This window comes from Natator depressus, chromosome 4 (genome assembly GCF_965152275.1).
Source record: "Natator depressus isolate rNatDep1 chromosome 4, rNatDep2.hap1, whole genome shotgun sequence".
NCBI lineage: Eukaryota > Metazoa > Chordata > Testudines > Cheloniidae > Natator > Natator depressus.
Window position 1 is genome coordinate 22,999,378 of NC_134237.1, and position 17,922 is coordinate 23,017,299.

Genomic DNA, 17,922 nt, shown 5'->3' on the forward strand with positions numbered 1-17,922 from the left:
AAAATGAAAACAAATGATATTAAAAGTCTAAAAATAGAAGCTAATCTTTAACAATTGTTGGTGGGTCCTTCTTGCAACTCTCCCATGTTCAGATAGCATCAATAACCATTTAGATATGCCTGTTGTGCATGTGTGATTGATAGTTCCCTTTCAGGATTGATCAGATCTTATTAACCCTGCCCCATAATACGAGACTATTGAGCTACTCTTTGACAGAAAGGGCAGTACATTCTGAATTTTGGTGCAAAGGAAATATTGTTTTTCATAGCCAGGGGAATGTTGGAATTCATTGCCACAGAAGGTAATTGAATTAAACATTGTCATCCTTTTTTTTTTTTTTTTTTTAAACAAAAGGGTAACTTCATGATGGTTAAGATTTGTAACTATGCAAGCTATGATTAAAAAAAACCCAGCTAACTGAATATCAAGCTGGTGTCTTGTTCAGGTCAGGAAGGAATATGCTCTCCCGCTGAGTATAGCATTGCTCAGTTGGCTCGGTGCAGTATGTTTTTGCCTTCCTCTGAAGCATTATATACTGGACGCTGCCAGAGGCTGGATGTAAGAGCAGATGGACTAATCTAGGATGGATAAATCCTATGTTCTAGTTGTGTGCAGTACATTAACAAACATTATGAAATATAAAATCTACTGCAGAAATAACGTTTAAATTACTCTTCATTTATGCAAATGTTAATGTTTACTATGTAATTCAGAACTTTCATTATAATGTTCCAGTATTCTAATTACCTTCTAACATGAGCCAACAGAGGGTTATAAATGATTTGTTTCAGTGCTATGTTTAGTTCTTCAGTTACTGCAGAAACTGGTAGAGCTCAGAATTAAGCAAATATGAGACCAAACAGTGTGCATGTGATAGACAGTCAGGATCTAATTGACTAAGTATTCTGCATGGTTAGACCCTTGTTCCTGCATGAGGTCCCACTGACTTCAGTGGCTTTTCATGCAGGCACAAAGATCCAGGTGCATGGAGCAATTGACCCGACTAGATCTCCAGATTTTTTTTGAAAGGTTATTGCTTGTATATTAAATAAAGCCGAAGCAAGTCACTTGCAGGCTTAGAGGAGAGAGTTGGAAAAAATTGATGGAGTTTGCCTCTGATGTCTTGCCTACATTAGTTTTGACAAAACATTCCTATCTTTGTTCCACCAGCAGTAGTAATAGTTGGGAGCGCTAGAGTAACCAGGCCATTGGTAACTGCCAGGGTATTAACTGTTGTGTGATGTATCTAGATCCTTGCTGAGCAGGACAGGATGACAGGGTGGGTTTGTTTTAATGCTGTCATTTGTCTATGCTGGTGCTCCCACCATCGATGGTAGCAATGGAGCTGACGTGGTAGTAGCAACAATGGGAAATATAGAGGCAAAAAGTCTAATGTAGAAACAGTATGCTTCAGCCACACACATGTATGCCTGGTTCAAAGTCAAGTCAATGGGCGCCCATTGACTTTTTGTTAGGCTTGGATTAGACCCTGACTGAGTCTGAACTGAAGCAAATTAATAGCATTGCAATAAGCAATTTTCACGTTACTGCAGCAGCATCCATAAAACAATGCGATTAATTCTATTTAAACAATTTGTACTTAAAATCCAGACAAAATTACATGGTCACAGGATGAGTCTCCTACTTCAAAATGAACTTAAAACTTACTTTCTATAAATGCTTGGTGTATGTACATTTCCTATAAAAAAATATGTCAGAGGATACGTAACAGTCCTCCAGTACAATATAGTTCAATCTACATATGTAGGTGATAGTGTTTCTTAGTTCAGAAAGGTTTAGCCCTGATTCTTATGCTTTATAGGGATTCATTTTAATTCAATAATTGTTTTTTTTAATTCACTAAAGCTTGTTCAAAAGCTAATTTGAATAAACTCAACCCATGATTTTCTCCTCCCAAATTATCAGGAAGTATGCCATGTGACTTTCTCACATCAGCATTCAAAAATTAACTTTATTACTCTCTTATTACAAGTTTATAAAATGAGTCATACTGCCAAGAATCTAATGAGTCGTTGATCTACAAGCTATGCCTCCTGTCTTACTAAATCGGGACCACAACCTTGAATGGAAGTTGCCCTTAGTGTGGTTAATGTAGGATAGATTTACAAGATGTTTTAAGCAATGAGTGAGGACAGCTGACTTCTAGATAAGGCACCAGAATTCTTAACATTACCTAAAGTACACATTAAAATGAATTTTTCAAAGATTTTCATTACATTTCTTACTCTGCCTACTGTGCAGAGTACATAATTAAAGAGTACTGCTCTTATATGTACCCCCTCTGAAGCAAATTAACATTTCTTATGAACTTTGTTCTTTTGTGGGGAAGTAATAATGAGGAAAGTAGTTTCTAAAGTCTCTCTGATTTATTACGAGTTAAGTCAATGCCCAATACATTTGTTTATGCTGTGTGTCAACTGCCATATACAATAAAAAGCTTTTTTGTTATTGTTGACAAAGCAAGTCTATCTAATGAGTTCTGTCCTGGGCTTGGAGTGCCTGTAACATACAAATGGTATTCTGTGAGATAGTTTGCTCACTCTTGAGGAGTAACTTCTTCCTCTTTCAGTTCCATACTTTCTACTTGCATTTGAATCTCAAAATTTCAACTGACTTATGATTGCCATACTCTAAGGACCCTGTTCAAAGCCCATTTAAGTTGATGAAACAAATGCCATTGACTTTAATACACTTTGGATCTGCCCTAAATCTTCTGAACATCACCATCTGTGGAAGTATGGATCTAAGCAAAGCTACAGTTGCTTGCATATTTTAAATGATCTCACTCCTTAGCAGATGCACTAACACTTTGATTTTTTTTGTCAAGAACTTATTTTTATTTCCTGTGCTAAATCCTTGATTACTTTCTATAAGTAAGCCTATAGGGGTGCAGGGAAGGTGAGCTCATAATTTAAAGTAGTAACTATTCTCTATTAGAGAACTGAACAGGTCACACATGGAGTAAATTTGGTGATCTTCAGCTAGCTTCTGCCAAAAATATCAATCTGTTATAAAAGTCTCTGCTAAGGAGAGGTCTAGAAATGACACAGAAGGGGTGTTTATAGAGCAATGCTGTACGTGGGAGTGAAGCTTACACACACATTCCTCATTGTGTACTATAAATTGCTTATGCTGAACATAAAATTTATCCTCTTGGATCAGAACAATTCTCCATCTAGTCCACAGGAGCCAATAAGCACGATTCAGAGGAAAGTGCAAGAAACCCTGAACTGGGCATGTGGGGAATAATATGTCCACAAGAAAAGTTTTTTGATCTCTCTGTGCCATTGTTTTCCAACAGTGAAATGGGGATAATATACATACTGACCTCAAAGGGTGGATGAGGATTAAACAGTTAAGAATTTTACAATGCTTTGAGAATGAAAAGTGCTACGTAAGTGCAAGTTTCCCATGGCTTTTTACATTGGTCCTGCTGTGGGGGGAGGGCAATTCACTTTTAAAGTAATTGTGAGTATTCAATCAAAATTGTAGATAATTAAAATAATATAAATAGCTTTCTAGGTCTTTTATTCCTCTGCGACCAGGTGACCCTGATTTTCTTTCTTTCTTTCTTTCTTTCTTTCCCCTCCCTCCCTCCCCTTCAAGCAATGTCCCTGACTCAGTTGTCAAAGACTGGAAAAGCAGGCGTGTCCATCTAGCTTTGAACTTGATACCTGCGGTGGAGTTACAAGGTTAAACAAATGGGGTGGATTTTTTTTTTCTTTTAAAGGCTGAACATTGCACTTCACAAAAGGTCTTTCCCCCTCCCCTGGTGCATTTTTAGGCTGCATGCGCTCCTGCCTGTCTTCTACTCGGTCCCGGCTGAAGATTTCAAGGAAGATGAGAGCTCTATTTTGCTTCTCCCTTGTATTGCAGATAGGGGGAGGAGGTGGTTATTAGAGGGGAGCTCCCCCCCTCGCTTTTTCTCCCTCTCTCTAGCTGATAACACTATTTCTCGCTCGCTCTCCTCCTCCCAGGTGATTCATTTCTAGGCAACGTGCTGGCTGGTGCTGGAGCTGCCAGCTCTCTCTGCATCCCACCAGCAAAGCGAGCTCTAAAGCATCCTGCGGACCATCAGCGGCTTCCCTCTGCTTTGCTCCAGGCACTGCTTCTCTGTCTCCTGCCCTGTCCAACCACTACCTTGCGCGACAGACACAGCACGCTGGGCTTGATTTGCAGATTTCTCCACCAGTTGTGGGAAGCAATTTTTAAGCAGGGGGTGGGGAAAAATCTCTGCATTACGATCTGCATTACCTTGAAGTTCACTTTGTTTTTTGGCCTGGGGGGGCTTTTCCTGCAGGAATCTGGCTTCTAGAACCGGGATTTCCTCTTTACTTGATTCCCCGCTCCTCCTCCTCCTTCCTCACTGAAGGCGAGTTATTTGTTGCGGGCTCCCGGGGTTTGGGGCTGCCGGGCCAAGAGGGTTTTTTTTTGTGTGTGTGTGTGTGTGTGCGCGCGCGGTGTGTGTGTGTGTGGTGGGTTGGAAGTTGTTGTGCAGGAGCCGGGACTGAGCGGATCCCTGGACCCTGCGGAAGGATGGAGATGGTCTGACGAAGAGAGGCGACTGCTGCCCAGAGAAGCAACCGGGCTGGATGGATTCGCTGCCCGAACTAACAGCAGCTGTGGTCGTGATGCCCAGAAGCCCCCCGAAGTAACGCGGGGCTCTCGCAAAGGAGAGGGGCGCCCCCAACCCTGGGCTCTCCCCCCTCAGCAGCTGTACACAGGCAATCGGGATTTAAACACTGTTCCGGCATCTCCAACTCTTGGGCTTGCTGCGTTGTCCTTCGTTATCCTCCTTGTAAAAAAAGATCTGCTGCTCTTTCTTTAAAGACAACAACAAAAACCTTAAGCCCCAGGAGGACATGGAAGTTTTCTCTCTCATTTTGGTTGTGGCCGTTTGTTGGACTCGAACCTGGGAACCGGCGATTGCAGATTCAATCATACATATAGGTAAGCGGGCTGCTGCATTTGCCGGTTACTTTTTTCGAGCTCTCCTTTGCAACCTTCTCTCCCCCATTCTTGCTGTCTTTGCAGTCTCTCGTCCTTCTTGTCATCTTCTTTCATTCTCTCCTTTTTTACCCTCCCTGTCATTGCTTCCCATAAAGATCTTTGCTCTTCTTCTCCCCCCCAACCCCCCACCCTTTTTGTTTGTTTGTTTCTTTACAGTTGCTCTTTATAAATGGTTCTTGATGGATGATGTGTGTGTTTAAACCTTGAGTTTCGTATCTAGTGGCTTGGAGGGGAGGTTTTTTGGGGGGGTGGAAGAAAGGAGGGGTAGCGGGAGAGTTCACACCCCCACCTTGTATTTGCCCTTAGCACGAATCCTTCCCCCCCCCACTCCTTTCCCCGCGACTCACTAATTTGCCCTATCTGGGAACCCCAAAGTATCCCCCCGATGGAGTCTAATAAGCCCAGCCACCCCCGCGGCTCCTCGGCGGAACAGGTGGTTTGGCAACGTGAGCTGCTGGGTTTCGCAAAGCAGCTCGCTCTCTGTGTGTGCGCCAGGGGAAGATGTTCCGTTGAGCCCCACCGCTCACCCTTGCTTCCCTCCAGTGTGAGCTGCGCCGCAGCTAGCCCGGCTGCAGGAGGCGCAGCAGCAGCTGCAAGCCGGGGCCGCCGAAGCCCTCTCCGGGAAGGATTCGGAGCCAGCTCCCGTACAGACGGGGACGCGGGGTCCAGACGCACCTCCCTCTGCTCTGTCTCCATCCTGGAGGGGGGGCGTGGCGGGGCGTAATTCTAACTCTTCCCCCCCCGGCCCCGCCCGGTTTTCACGGAGAGGGCAGCAGAGGCGGGTGGGGGGCGTTCCCTCGGCCAGCGCTGTGGCGGAGTGATGGGGGGATTAAGGGTGCTGCTGCTGCCCTGGAAGGGGTTAAGGAGCTGCTTGTGGCCCCACCTATTGGCAGCATGATGGCCACACGGGGAGTCCGAGAGCTGGAGGGAGGAAGGCGCTGTGTGTGTGTGTGTGTGATTATTATTCACAGCGCTGTCCGCAGCAAGCTCAAGCTGTAACCCACATTTCTCTCCAGAGAGAGGGGCATAGGGGACGAGAGACAGCTGGGTCCCCCTCCATGTGACAGCCCGGCCTGCCAGGGAACAGCCTCCCAGCCTGTCCTCTGCGCGCACGCCCCTGAGGCATAGGTGCCTGTCGTTAAAGGGCATTGTATCCTCCCCGCCAGGGGACAGCTCGCACTCCCCGGCCTTCCCCGGGGGGCAGGATGTTTGCCTGGAGGGAAGATCTCTCACCCGCCTATCGCTGAGTGATCGGCAAGCCAAACAGGCAGGCGGAACAAGAGCATACAAATGTGGATGCCTGCCTGCGAGGCGGGCAATAAAATGAGAAGCCCAATCCCCCTGCTGGGGTCGGGGGCGGGAGCTTGTTCTCAGGTGTGTGCCGTGCGGGAGCCTCGGTGCCCTTTCACGGGTATGGAAATACAGCTAGTGCTCTGCCTCTGATCCCTTCTTGGCTTCCAGTGCCAGGCCCCTTAGAACAGGGCGCTCGTCCGCTCTCTGAGGTTGCCTTTGTAAACATGCCTGTCTGTGCAGCAGTGTGTATAGCAGTGAAAATTAAGATCCGAATTTAGCATTCCATCCTTGCACTTACCGCTTTAAAAGCGACACAGCGTTGGGGCAGCTGTCCAACCCTTCATTTAAAATCGCCAGGCGCCCAGCGGCTATCAATTCCCAGGGGCACAGAACTTTACAGGGGTCAAGCCTAATAGCTAGCCTTGACTGGAACCTCCAGTATTCTACCGAGGCAGAGCAATATGCCCTCCTTTTAAAGAGAGAATGGCTTGTTAATTTCTTTGCAAGTTATAAACTGTTAGTCCCTGAGCCTAGTGCTTTTGTTTTTAGGGGCTTATCACTCACTGACAACATCTTAGGGTTTGCGGTGACATCTTTACCGTGTAACAATCATCTACCTGATGAGGGAAAAGTGAATGCACTCTATCCAGTCTTTTTTTGTTAAATGATCAGTTGCATGTACTGTAGCTGTTTGGTATAGTACCGAAAGAGAAAATATCTCCTTTCTTCTCTCTGCACCGGTAATTGTTTTCTATTTGTTATCGTTTAAACTTATTTATTTTATCTGGCATATACAACACAAGTATTTACTGCTTCCCTCTTTCTTTAAAATGCCATTGGTTGGTAGATGCATCAACACAGTAAATCCCCTGGGTGGAGGGGGCGGGGGAAGCAAAGTGGTTGCTTCTCACACAATTAATTTGACTCGAAAGACAATTAGTATATTTGACAAGGGGATTAGCTCTTTTTATAGACTGTTTTATGTTGCCATGATACTGGCAAATTTATAATGGTTACACATAGCTCTAAATCGTTTATAATTTAAAATTGAAAATAAATGACCTGTAATTACCAATACTTTAATGCCTAATAGGTCATCAACTAAAACAGGCGATCCTGTAGAACTCAGAGGTGAAAACCATAGTAATACCCAAAATGACCCTTAAATTTTCTGTGCTAGGTTTTGTGAAAACCTAATTTGATTTTTTCCATGTATAGGTAATATTAAGTTACATATAATGTATTTAAGCAAGAATAATGAAAAGCCATTGTCAATTTGAGATGGCATGTGTTTTAGTTTTAATATTTTAAATAACAATAAAGGATGGGGGAGAGAATCAATCAACAAATTATTCTAATACTTGTGGATGGGATTTTCAAAGCCAAAGAAGAGAAGGAAATGTTTACATTCTGGAGTAAAAATAACACAGAGATGTAATACAGATGCCCTCAGACAATGAGCAGGATAAGCTACTTTCATAATTCTACAATGTTAACATGTTCAAGTGGAAAATATTTCTAATAGAGAGCCCATGTACAGGGGAGGTTGGGGGAGGAGGGTGAATCTTGAAAAGAAATAGAACTAAAACACTAACCCTTTGCACATGTATTCCTTTATGATTGTATAGACTCCTCATTATAGTGCGCTAATGGCCTCACTTGACTGCATGTTGAGTATTTGATATATTTACCATAAAAGGTTGTATTTCTGAATGTGTAACTATCCTCTCAGACAGCTCAGCAGACTACCACAGCACAAATGGGTACCTAGAATTAGCAAGCTGTGATTAATAAATTGGGGGTGGTGTGGGGAGTTTTTTGCATTATGGAATACGGATTCATTTTTCTCTTCCAAACTAACACCCTTTTTAATTATTCTAGCTGTATTGTACGATTATTTTCAGGGAAAAATCACTCTAGTTTCCAAAATATGTTCCTCTGAATATTGATAGGGCTGTCCATAGTTAATGTTTCTGCTGGCTAAGTATTATAAAGAGGAGTTGGCAGTTCAGAAAGACTGCATTAAGCATGCTTGTGAAAATGTTGAAATGGATCACCTCTCCTGAAATTATCCTTACCCCTACATAAAAAGAGGGGGATATGACATGTCAAAATTATGCAGTTCTGTGTTATGTTGCTTCTCTGAGCCTATGCATTGATTGAGTAATTTCATCAGACTCACATTACTTGATTGCTTAGAAGTTCCTAATGATCTGTATGCTGTAGGAAGAACTCGAAAGCCGTGAGCAGAATGGCGATGATACTGTGTTTTATGAGGCTATTCAAAAAGTGGCTCTGATTTATGTAGCTCGAAAGCTCCAACGTCTTTGAGATTAGCCACACTGCCTGCTATTTTCTTCATACATCAGTCGTCCCACACTCTTTACTCCCTAAATACAACAGGAGTTTAGAATGGTGCCTTTAATTAAGCAGGGATTAGGTGGCATTTCTAGTCTTCTGCAAGACTTGTGTACGGTTCATATCTTCTGCCAAGCGTCTTATATTTTGTAATAAGAGCTCACTCCTTTATCTTGGTGTATGTGCACAGTAATATCTGTGTATGTACATGTGTTTATATAATGTATAAATACACAAACACATGCCTGAATCGGATGAAGCAAAGCCCTCTAGGTCAGGTAACAAATAAAATCTTTATCGTACAAGAGCGCAGGTGTAAAATGTCATTACAATCACTTTAAAGAATAGTGCAGTGCAACTATAGCACTACGTTAACCAGTAAGATTGAAGTATGCAAATGAACTCAAGGTTACTATATTATTGTATCTCTCTCAATAATACCAATAATATCCAATAGCATGCTGCTCCTAACTTTTTCCGTATCAAGTGGAAAGTTCAAAACACTAATTTGTGTCTTGCAGGTTTTTTTTTAAATAACAGAATTTTATAAAAACAATAATGCACCAAAGCTTTTAGACTGCAAGCTCTTTGCAGCAGGGACAGTCATGTGTTATATGGTAGTCAAGTGCACAGTGGGGTCCCAACCTTGTTGAGGCATGTAGACACGAATGCAATATAAATTTTTAACAATAGAGGGACAACTTGTATATTCAGTGGAGGCATGTTTTTTCTGTTAAGATCTTATGACATCCTTCAAATACCCCCCTCAAACCCTCCTCCTTCCCCCCCAAAAAAAATTATGTGGGAAAAGTGAAAAAACTAGTATGGAAGTTTACACAGCCGCATCTCAGGATTTGCTTAATAGAAAGTCTGTGGTAGCACCACAAGGAACTTGTATACTATGGAGATCTGTGCCAGTATAAGAATCTGATCAGCCCCCTTGGTGGGTGTGCCTTTAGCTTTGTAAGTAAAGTTTTGTGCAAATCTCCTTAGTATAGAACTTGTTTTATATACTTCATAATAAGCTTAGACATTTCTCACTGATACAGTATATCAACATAAGCCCTAGCATTTTGCATACAAACCTTTACTTTTTATTGCTTTCTATGCCCATGTTTCTGCACCTATGTAGTAACTGTGAAATAGATACCGTGACTGATCTTGTGATTAATACAGCCCTTGATAATGATGTATTGTACATTAATAACTCATTAATATTGTAGTCCCAAAAGTATTTCATATTTGTGAAAATGTTTTCTATGGTACAGGAAATAAACAAGCACCTGATGATATGAAAAAACGAGTATTTCAGTAGATCAAAAAAGTCTTCCGTTTTCTGTTCTACACTTCACTATAATTTGCCAGGGTAGCTCTTTTTAACAATGCTATGAAGTCATGAAGTACATAGCATAGCATATGTTTAGCAGCTAGTATGTTTTAATAATATCTGTGAATCTCCTAAATATATTGTATACTACATATTTAATGTTTTTATATGCATTATAGTTGAAATTCTCTTCCAAGAGTTTAGCACTGTTGCGCCCTTTTGGGTCCCTATAATGTATTTCTAATGTTAATTACACTGTTCCTAATAGGGAAAAACTTCTGTGGCATAGCTTATGGCTTGTTGTTGTCGTCTTCTAAGGACATATTTGCCATTAGGTGTCACTGCTTTCTGAAGTGTGTTTCTTTGCAGTAACGTAGGGCCTGATCCAAAGCCTACTGAAATCACAGGAGTCTGTACTTTGACTCCAGTAGGCTTTGGATCAGGCCCATAGCTGACGGAGTATGATTTACTCAAAAGACTTAAGTGACTGCTTTTGGTGTCTTAGTGGCTGCTTAAATTGCTTCAGGGTTTTCATACTGTATACAGCTAAACAAACAAGCATCCTATTTCAAATGGCTTTTTAACAAATGTCTAACATGTCAATTGTTGATACTATGTATGCGTGCTTTCAAATGACTAGTTATAGATGTAGAGTCTTTATTCTCATAGTACTATCTCTGAAAATACCGTGGGGGGGGGGAGGAGAGGGGGAAAGCTCTTATGACTGAGACTGTTCCTGTGTAAATATACCAACTAAGTTTCCTTTCACTTAATGAACAAAGGTTCTCTTCCCCTCCCTCACCTCATAAAGCATGTGGTATTGGCAAGAGGTGACTTTTTTTAAGCTATTAGTTTACTCCCCAGAAAAAGGATTGAATTTACATTATCTGCTGTGACAGCTTATAGAATTTATTGGGAAGCTTTTAAAAATGTGTTTACTAGTTAGTCTTTTCCGGCTGTTTGTACTGTTGATCATTGTGTTCAGTTGTTTCACCTTATTGTAGCAAATTAAATTTTTTTTTTTAACAGTGGCATTGACAAAATAATATGTTTTAAGACAGACAAAATTTACCTTGCTATGGGTTATAATGGTTTCTGGTTTTATGATAAAATTTGCCAAAACACAACTTACCCTAAAATATTAAATACGAAAAGACCAGAAATGTTATATTTTTGGTGTTGCAAATTGAGGGCAGGGGCAATGTCTGAAACATTCCCGATGGATTTTGGGCTATAGACTTGTTGTGTTAAATGGAAACAATTTTTTTTTTATTGGTAAAACCAGTCTAAAACCAGAAAATTCATTTACATCATGCTAATAAGATCTACAGATTAACTAGTATTGATATATGGAAAGTGTTAATATGCCAAATGCCATCAGGCCATGTAATGCAAGAGTTCAGTAAAGTTAGTTACCTTGTGCCCTTGAAAACGTAGGATGTCTTTTTTTTTTTTTTTAACCCCGTTGAAGTTTTGGACAGTAGAAGGAGCTGATGGTCATCTGAGCTAGTGAAACTGGCAGGATGCTTCCAAAGTCCATATGCACTTCAAGGAATATCCTCCTATCGGATTCTTGCATGTTGACATCCTGATCTCCCTATTGTGTTGCATCTTGGTCCTCAAGCTACCTCCACCCCCCATATAAAGTCCATCAACAGCTAGGAAAGCAACCCTTTGCAGGCCACGGTTACTAAAAAATGGCTCTTGATAGTCTTCACTAATGCTGCATATGACTTGGCTGCTAACGTAGAGTGGTTCAAGCTGTTACTGACCAGTGTTGCAGAAAGCACGGCAGGGACCAGGTGGAACGTGGAAAGTCTAGCAAGTCATTTCTGACAAGTGTTGAAACAATTACATTATTCTAGCGTCCATGCCATTGTCAACACCAGTTGAGGTAGGACTGAAGTAATCCATGAATTATGAGAATTGTTGACCAGTTTTCAGCACCCTAGAGTAGATTAACCTAGAGGGTGCAGATAAGGAAATAGTTACCTCCCATCCTGCCTGTTAGTGTAAAGGGGAAATGGTTTTTAATCTGACAAGGGAGAGGGTGATAACTTAAATGAAGAGGGAGAGAGGAAATGGCCTCTGTTCTCATCCCCTGTTTTTCAGCTGTCAAAATGCTCCCTTGCATACATATGACCAAAACTCTACCCTGTGATATTCTCTCAGTATGTCTCAGTTTTTACTTAATACATCTGGTTACTCTAGACCAGTAGTTGTGGAGGAGGAGAAAGAGAAAGGGGGAGATTGGCATGGTTCAGAAAAGACCACAATTAGTAATAGTGCCTATGACTTGGACAGTTATTACTTTTCTATTTAAATGCCAGATGACCCAGAATAGCATTTTAGGCTGATAATGACATAGAGAAGCATTCAGGTGATGAATATGAATTCTGGTAAGAGGTGGGACTGAGAACTGTGGCAATATTGTGTCATTTTGTGATGCTGAAACGGGGGGAAGTGGTGGTGGTGGTTGTTTTTGAGCCTTCAACTTGCTTTGGAACAGAAGTTGGCATGATGTAGAAAGTACAGTGTGAACTGTAGGAGAAATGGTGAGCACTGAAAAAAGATAACACTTCCTCAGTATAAGCAAAGATAACCTAGTAACTACAGTGCGTATGCATAGTATTAAAACTATACCAAAGTCTTGCTGTATAAAAGTAAATACTGTCATTTTAGGCAATTGTAAACTGATTGCAATAAGATTTGCAGGAGAAAGTTTAGCTTTTAAGTCGCTTTGATTGCACACAATAGTTTTGGAATGACAGGGAAATATGGTGGAAGAAGATGAAATACAGAAGTTTCCTGAAAGTTTATTCTAGATTTATCCGACAAGGCATGCTCAAGAGGAAATTGAAAAGGAAGATGAGTGAAAAATGAAGGGAGGAGAAGAAATAAGATATCAAAGTTAAAAGCCCCCAGTGCGCTGCAAGTTTCCCTTCATACAGGAATTCTGTGGCACTTGCGTTAAGTGGAATAGATCTAAATCAGAGGGGGAAACTTGCAAAGGCACAGAATTTTAAATTAAGAATTGTATGTATATTTTAACCTATTAGATAACACTCTGTGCAAAAATGCTAATTATTCCTAATTGTTGTATTTGCGTTTACCAATGAATAAAATATCATGCATCTTTATAAAATATGCAGTGAAAATCATTAGATAATTCCTCTTGGACTCTTTCATGCAGATTTAAAGAATTCAAACTTTTTCTTTATTCATTACTTTTAAATCGTTAACTGTTTTTAATAAGTTAGATTGCTCAGGCTAATAATATTCAATGTACCAAATAATAATTGGTGGTTTTGCAGAATCTTTTTTCCTGCTACCCTGTGCACCCCCCACCAAATCTTCCATGCAGACTCAAATGGAGGTAAAGATTTCACTGTCATGTCTTTTTTTTTTTTATTGGTTCAAGTTAATCTGCACCATGATGCTGTGAACAGTAATATTTTTCACTTTGCTTTGATGGGAAGCAGCACATTGCTGTGGATAGAGAACTGGATAGGGAGTTAGTAGACCTCGGTCCTAGTCCTGTAATCTCTGCATCAGTTTACTGTATTAAATGAGGGTAATGCTTACCCACTTTTGTTCAGTGCTTTGAGATGAAAAGTGCTAGAGAAGTCATGTCTTATTTTATTATTTTTAAGTTAAGCTATAGAGGACATGGCCTATCTTTCCCATAGGTAGAGATGTGTGCAGTACGGAATAAAATACCTTTTGAAGTCCAATTTACTTGATGCCCTCCATATACATTCTTCTGTCTGCCTACATGCTTGGTGCCTATTGGTGGTGCTGATGTGTTTAAAAAAAAATAAAATAAAACCACTGAAGTCAATTAGGAGCTCAAGTCCCATTGACATTTCAACTGGGTGTAGGCTCCCAAGTCACTTAGGTGTATTTGAAAATATCAGCCACTTTACTTACGTGTACTGAGAGATGCCAGTTTTATTACACTTGCATTCTAACCCAGACTAGACCATGGGCTGCCTGGATAAATGTTGAAAGTGTTACTGTTTGTTGCAGAAAGTCTTGCCTCTAACTTATAGCTTGGGTGTCACATTACTGCCTGAGTCTCATCGTACCTGTTGATGCCTGACAAAACAAGAACAATAAAGTGATGGAAGGTATATAATGTGAGAATTCTTAAGGCTGACAAGGACAAGTTGTACCATTGCTGGTGCCCGGCAAACCCAATAAGGACACAGATGTCAAAATGTAACACTCTATAGCACCTGATCCAAAGCCCATTGAGGTCAATGGGGAGATGTTAATTGAATTCCATGGGCTTTGCATCAGGCCTGTAGTGAGCACCATTAAAAATTGACATTTACTGCACTATAGTATTTATCTGTTATGCAGTATTGACAGCATTCCATATACTTGGAATAAGAAATGCTGCCAATCTCTGTAAACCTAAGCTCTGCAGGGAAAGGACCTCCCTCTCCTTCCCTGCCACCCTCTCTTTTCGAATGAAGTCTTTTTGTTCATTCTTATTAAAACAAAATTGTTGACAGTACACTTTATTTTACAAAGTTTTAAAGGAGAGAGTGGCAAATACAAAAGTTGATAGATGTCCTCTTCTAATGGTGCCCACAGGTCTGTGTAGTGTATAAGGTGAATGTGAGATTTGGTGAGATAAGGAAGATTCCTGGTCTCACACACACATGGTTCATTTGCTTTAAGAAGTGTGGTAGCACCAGAAAGTTCATTATTTAATATATTCCCCCCCCCGCCCATTCCTAGCGGGTGAAGGGGGGTGGGATATGTCCAGGTTGTGGAATACAGTGCATTTCAATGTTCAGTCACTTACCAGAACCCAGCTTCTGTCTTCTAATGGCTGTTGATTGGTCTTAATCAGCTTCCTAGAAGACAAGTGTCCATATCACTCCCACAAAAATTGGCATTGATTGGCACCTTTGCCTTGATAGGAAGATATGAATAGGGATGGAGATTAAATTACACTTCATGTAACATGCTCCAAACTAGGTTTACATTAGGATGTGCACTGGCATGGGGCACTGTGGGGAATCTTGCAATGCCACTTCCCCTCTTTCTTTTCTTTTCTTTTTTCCTTCCCTCTGATAAGACTTCTTTCTCCAGAGCTGTCAGTACTGAAAAAAACTATCATCATTGCTAACATCAATTTAAATACATTCAAAAAGCAAAATGCGGTTGAGGATATTTTGATCTCTTCTAAGGCTGTAAAATTTTCTAGACAGTAGAATCATGAGAAGCAATGTCTGCATATCAGTCCCTGCAATGTAGTCTTGGGGCTTCTCATGTTTCGTCCAGCTAGTCAGATGACCTGCCTCCAGCAAAAGTTTGTATCTGATGACTTAGGAAAAAGGTGACACCATAATGTAACTTCATAGTTGTGTGGTGTGTTTGGAGGTTCTCAAGTACTCTCGATTAGATTTTGATCCGGAGATTGTGAACAGGATAAGAATTTGACCACAAGGCCACCTCCCATGCATAACAACCATGTGGCATACCAGAAGCAGAACAACTATGTGGCAACCACAGCAATTGCTTCCATGGAAATGGATATTACATACTTTACTGCAGTTGAGCTGCTTGAAATAAGGAGAAGGCACCCCATGTAATTAGCCAACTCTCTATATGTGATCCATAGTCTACAGTTGGAGATGTTCTGAAAATTCCTTCTTGATCACTGCAGGCGTGATCAGTCTATGCCTCAAAATTTGAGGCTGAATGTAGCATGTAACTAGATGTGTGTCCAAACTGGCCCTCTACATTTGAAACCTCTCTGCCACCAAACGTGAGAAATCTTTGAATTTGAACTGAGATCCAAACTTTGACTCAGACTTTCATTCCACTAATAACTTTTTTTAATCTAGCACGTGTGGCTGGAAACTTTGTCCATACTTAATCCTTTTTGGAGTCTCAGTGAACTCTTTTTGGCCCTGTGATTTCTTGTGGCCACAGATTCATTATGCAGCATATAACCAACCTGGGGGAAAGTATTTCTTTTTCTCCACCCTTTCCATAGATGCACTTACTCCTCTATGCTTGGTATAAGTACCCCTCTCTGTAGCCTATAGGATGGATTAGATTAAGAAATAAGTAGAAGTTAGGTTTGGGGCCTAAATTGCCTATCTGTAAAGGTGTATGGGAAATTATAGTTGCTAAGGGGAGAAATTTAGAGATAAACTTGGAGACAGCAAGATGGGAAATTCAAAATTAGCAAGGACACGACCCAGGGTTATGTTGCTGCTACATTTTGGATATAACTGGTTCAAGCAAGGTTTTTAATAAGTGTTTTGAGAATTCTGGAACCTTTTTATTAAAATGCTGTCTATATTGATAGTATGGGAAGGACGTTCATGCAGATGTTAAGTTAAACAATGTGTAACTTAAAGAGCCTATAAAGGAGTAATATTGCTGAATTGCAGGAGAGCTCATATTAACAATAAAAGGCTCCAGTTAGGTTCTAGGATCATAAGGCTGTACTTACTGTCAGTGGACTGATCACCCATCCAAACAATATTTCACCTTTTAAGTGTAAGTATAATTGTAGTATTATCTAAGTTGTGGTTGCATGCTTGTTTGCATAACTCGTTTTTCTTTTAAATAAAGTTTGGTTTGACCATTCAAAGTCTCACCGAGTGATCCTCTATTAAACTTTCTGTACCTGATGTAGAGGCTTGAACCTGAAAACTAAGTTGGATTTATTGCACCCTTATCTTAAACAACTTAGTATTAATCGGGAACATTTCAACATAAAGATCTCGCATGGAAATATGTAAAGAGGAAGGGGAACCCTGTGGCTAGAATTAATTGGCTGTTTGTTTGAGTCAAATGAAGAGTACAACAGTTTTAAGAAAGAGGTTTATATTCTCCTATCCAAAATATGAAGGGAAAGAGAAACTCAATTCACAGGAATGACCTGCTGGGAGCATTTTGTATCAGTATCTTGAAATAAAGAATAAAATATTAAAAATGTCCATACATACTGCTTTGAACTTCGTAAAATTCCCTCCCACCCCTTTACTTTGCCTAATTTGACCTTTGGAACTAGCATTTGGTTTCTCTCTTCCCCCCCCCTCCAAGTGTCTGCAATGAAGAGAAAAATACGTGCTATTTAGGGCATGTCTACATGTAGGGCAGCTGGTGAAGACTCTCTCTCTACCGACAGGAGAGAGCACTCTCATGGACCAAATAAAACCAGCTTCTGCCTTTTGCGGAGGTATGTCAGTGGGAGAAGCTCTCTTGCAGACATCGGGCTTATGTCAGTGCCTCTTAAGTTGCTTGGGGGTAACTTATTCACACCCCTGAGCGACCTAAGTTATTCTGACATAAGCTGCAGTGTAGTCATAACCTTAGAAGCTACCCATGTTTGTTCTGAAGGCAGCTCCAGCACTAATTGTTGCCAAGTGAATTTTTCGAGAGAATTGGGGTCACTTGCAATGTGTTACTCAAATGCTATCTTAACAGTCTGAATTGTAAGGTCTTTTATATCAACACAGTTTTTACTACTGTTGTTTTTATAGTCTTTGTTGACAATTGTGAAATAACAGTGAGTGGTAGCCAATTTGAATGTAGATTTTTTTTTTTTTTTTTAAATAGCTCTCATTTATGGAGGGCGTTTGAGGAGTATGCCTTGGCTCTCTGCTGTTTTATATTAAAATTCCAAAGTACTAACTTAGATTGAATGGTGCCATGACAAAATACTACTACCATCTGCACATGAGAATATTATTTAAACAACCTCAATTCCTGGAAAGAGCAGACAAGTTTTGGAGAGAAGCAAGTCTGGCTCTAAATGACCGGTAATATTCTAGTTCAAGGGTTCCCACGCTGTTTTGTTGCATGGCCCACAGCTGAACAGAGACATAGAACCAAAATCTCACTGATGTAAATGGGCATAATTCCATCTTAGTCAATGG

At 40.7% G+C, this 17,922-nt stretch overlaps 1 protein-coding gene across 2 annotated transcripts in view; it reads left to right on the forward strand.

Moving 5' to 3' along the window:
- Positions 1 to 3,960: 3,960 nt before the first annotated feature.
- GRID2 (glutamate ionotropic receptor delta type subunit 2) overlaps positions 3,961 to 17,922 on the forward strand; it is a 1,015,652-nt gene continuing 1,001,690 nt past the window's right edge. Inside the window, exon 1 of one of the 2 annotated variants that reach the window (XM_074950595.1) lies at positions 3,961 to 4,971. In XM_074950595.1, coding sequence (XP_074806696.1) covers positions 4,884 to 4,971 — 88 coding nt within the window. In that variant the 5' untranslated portion in view covers positions 3,961 to 4,883. The remainder of the gene's footprint in view (positions 4,972 to 17,922) is intronic. The other variant, XM_074950596.1, reaches the window with a different exon arrangement.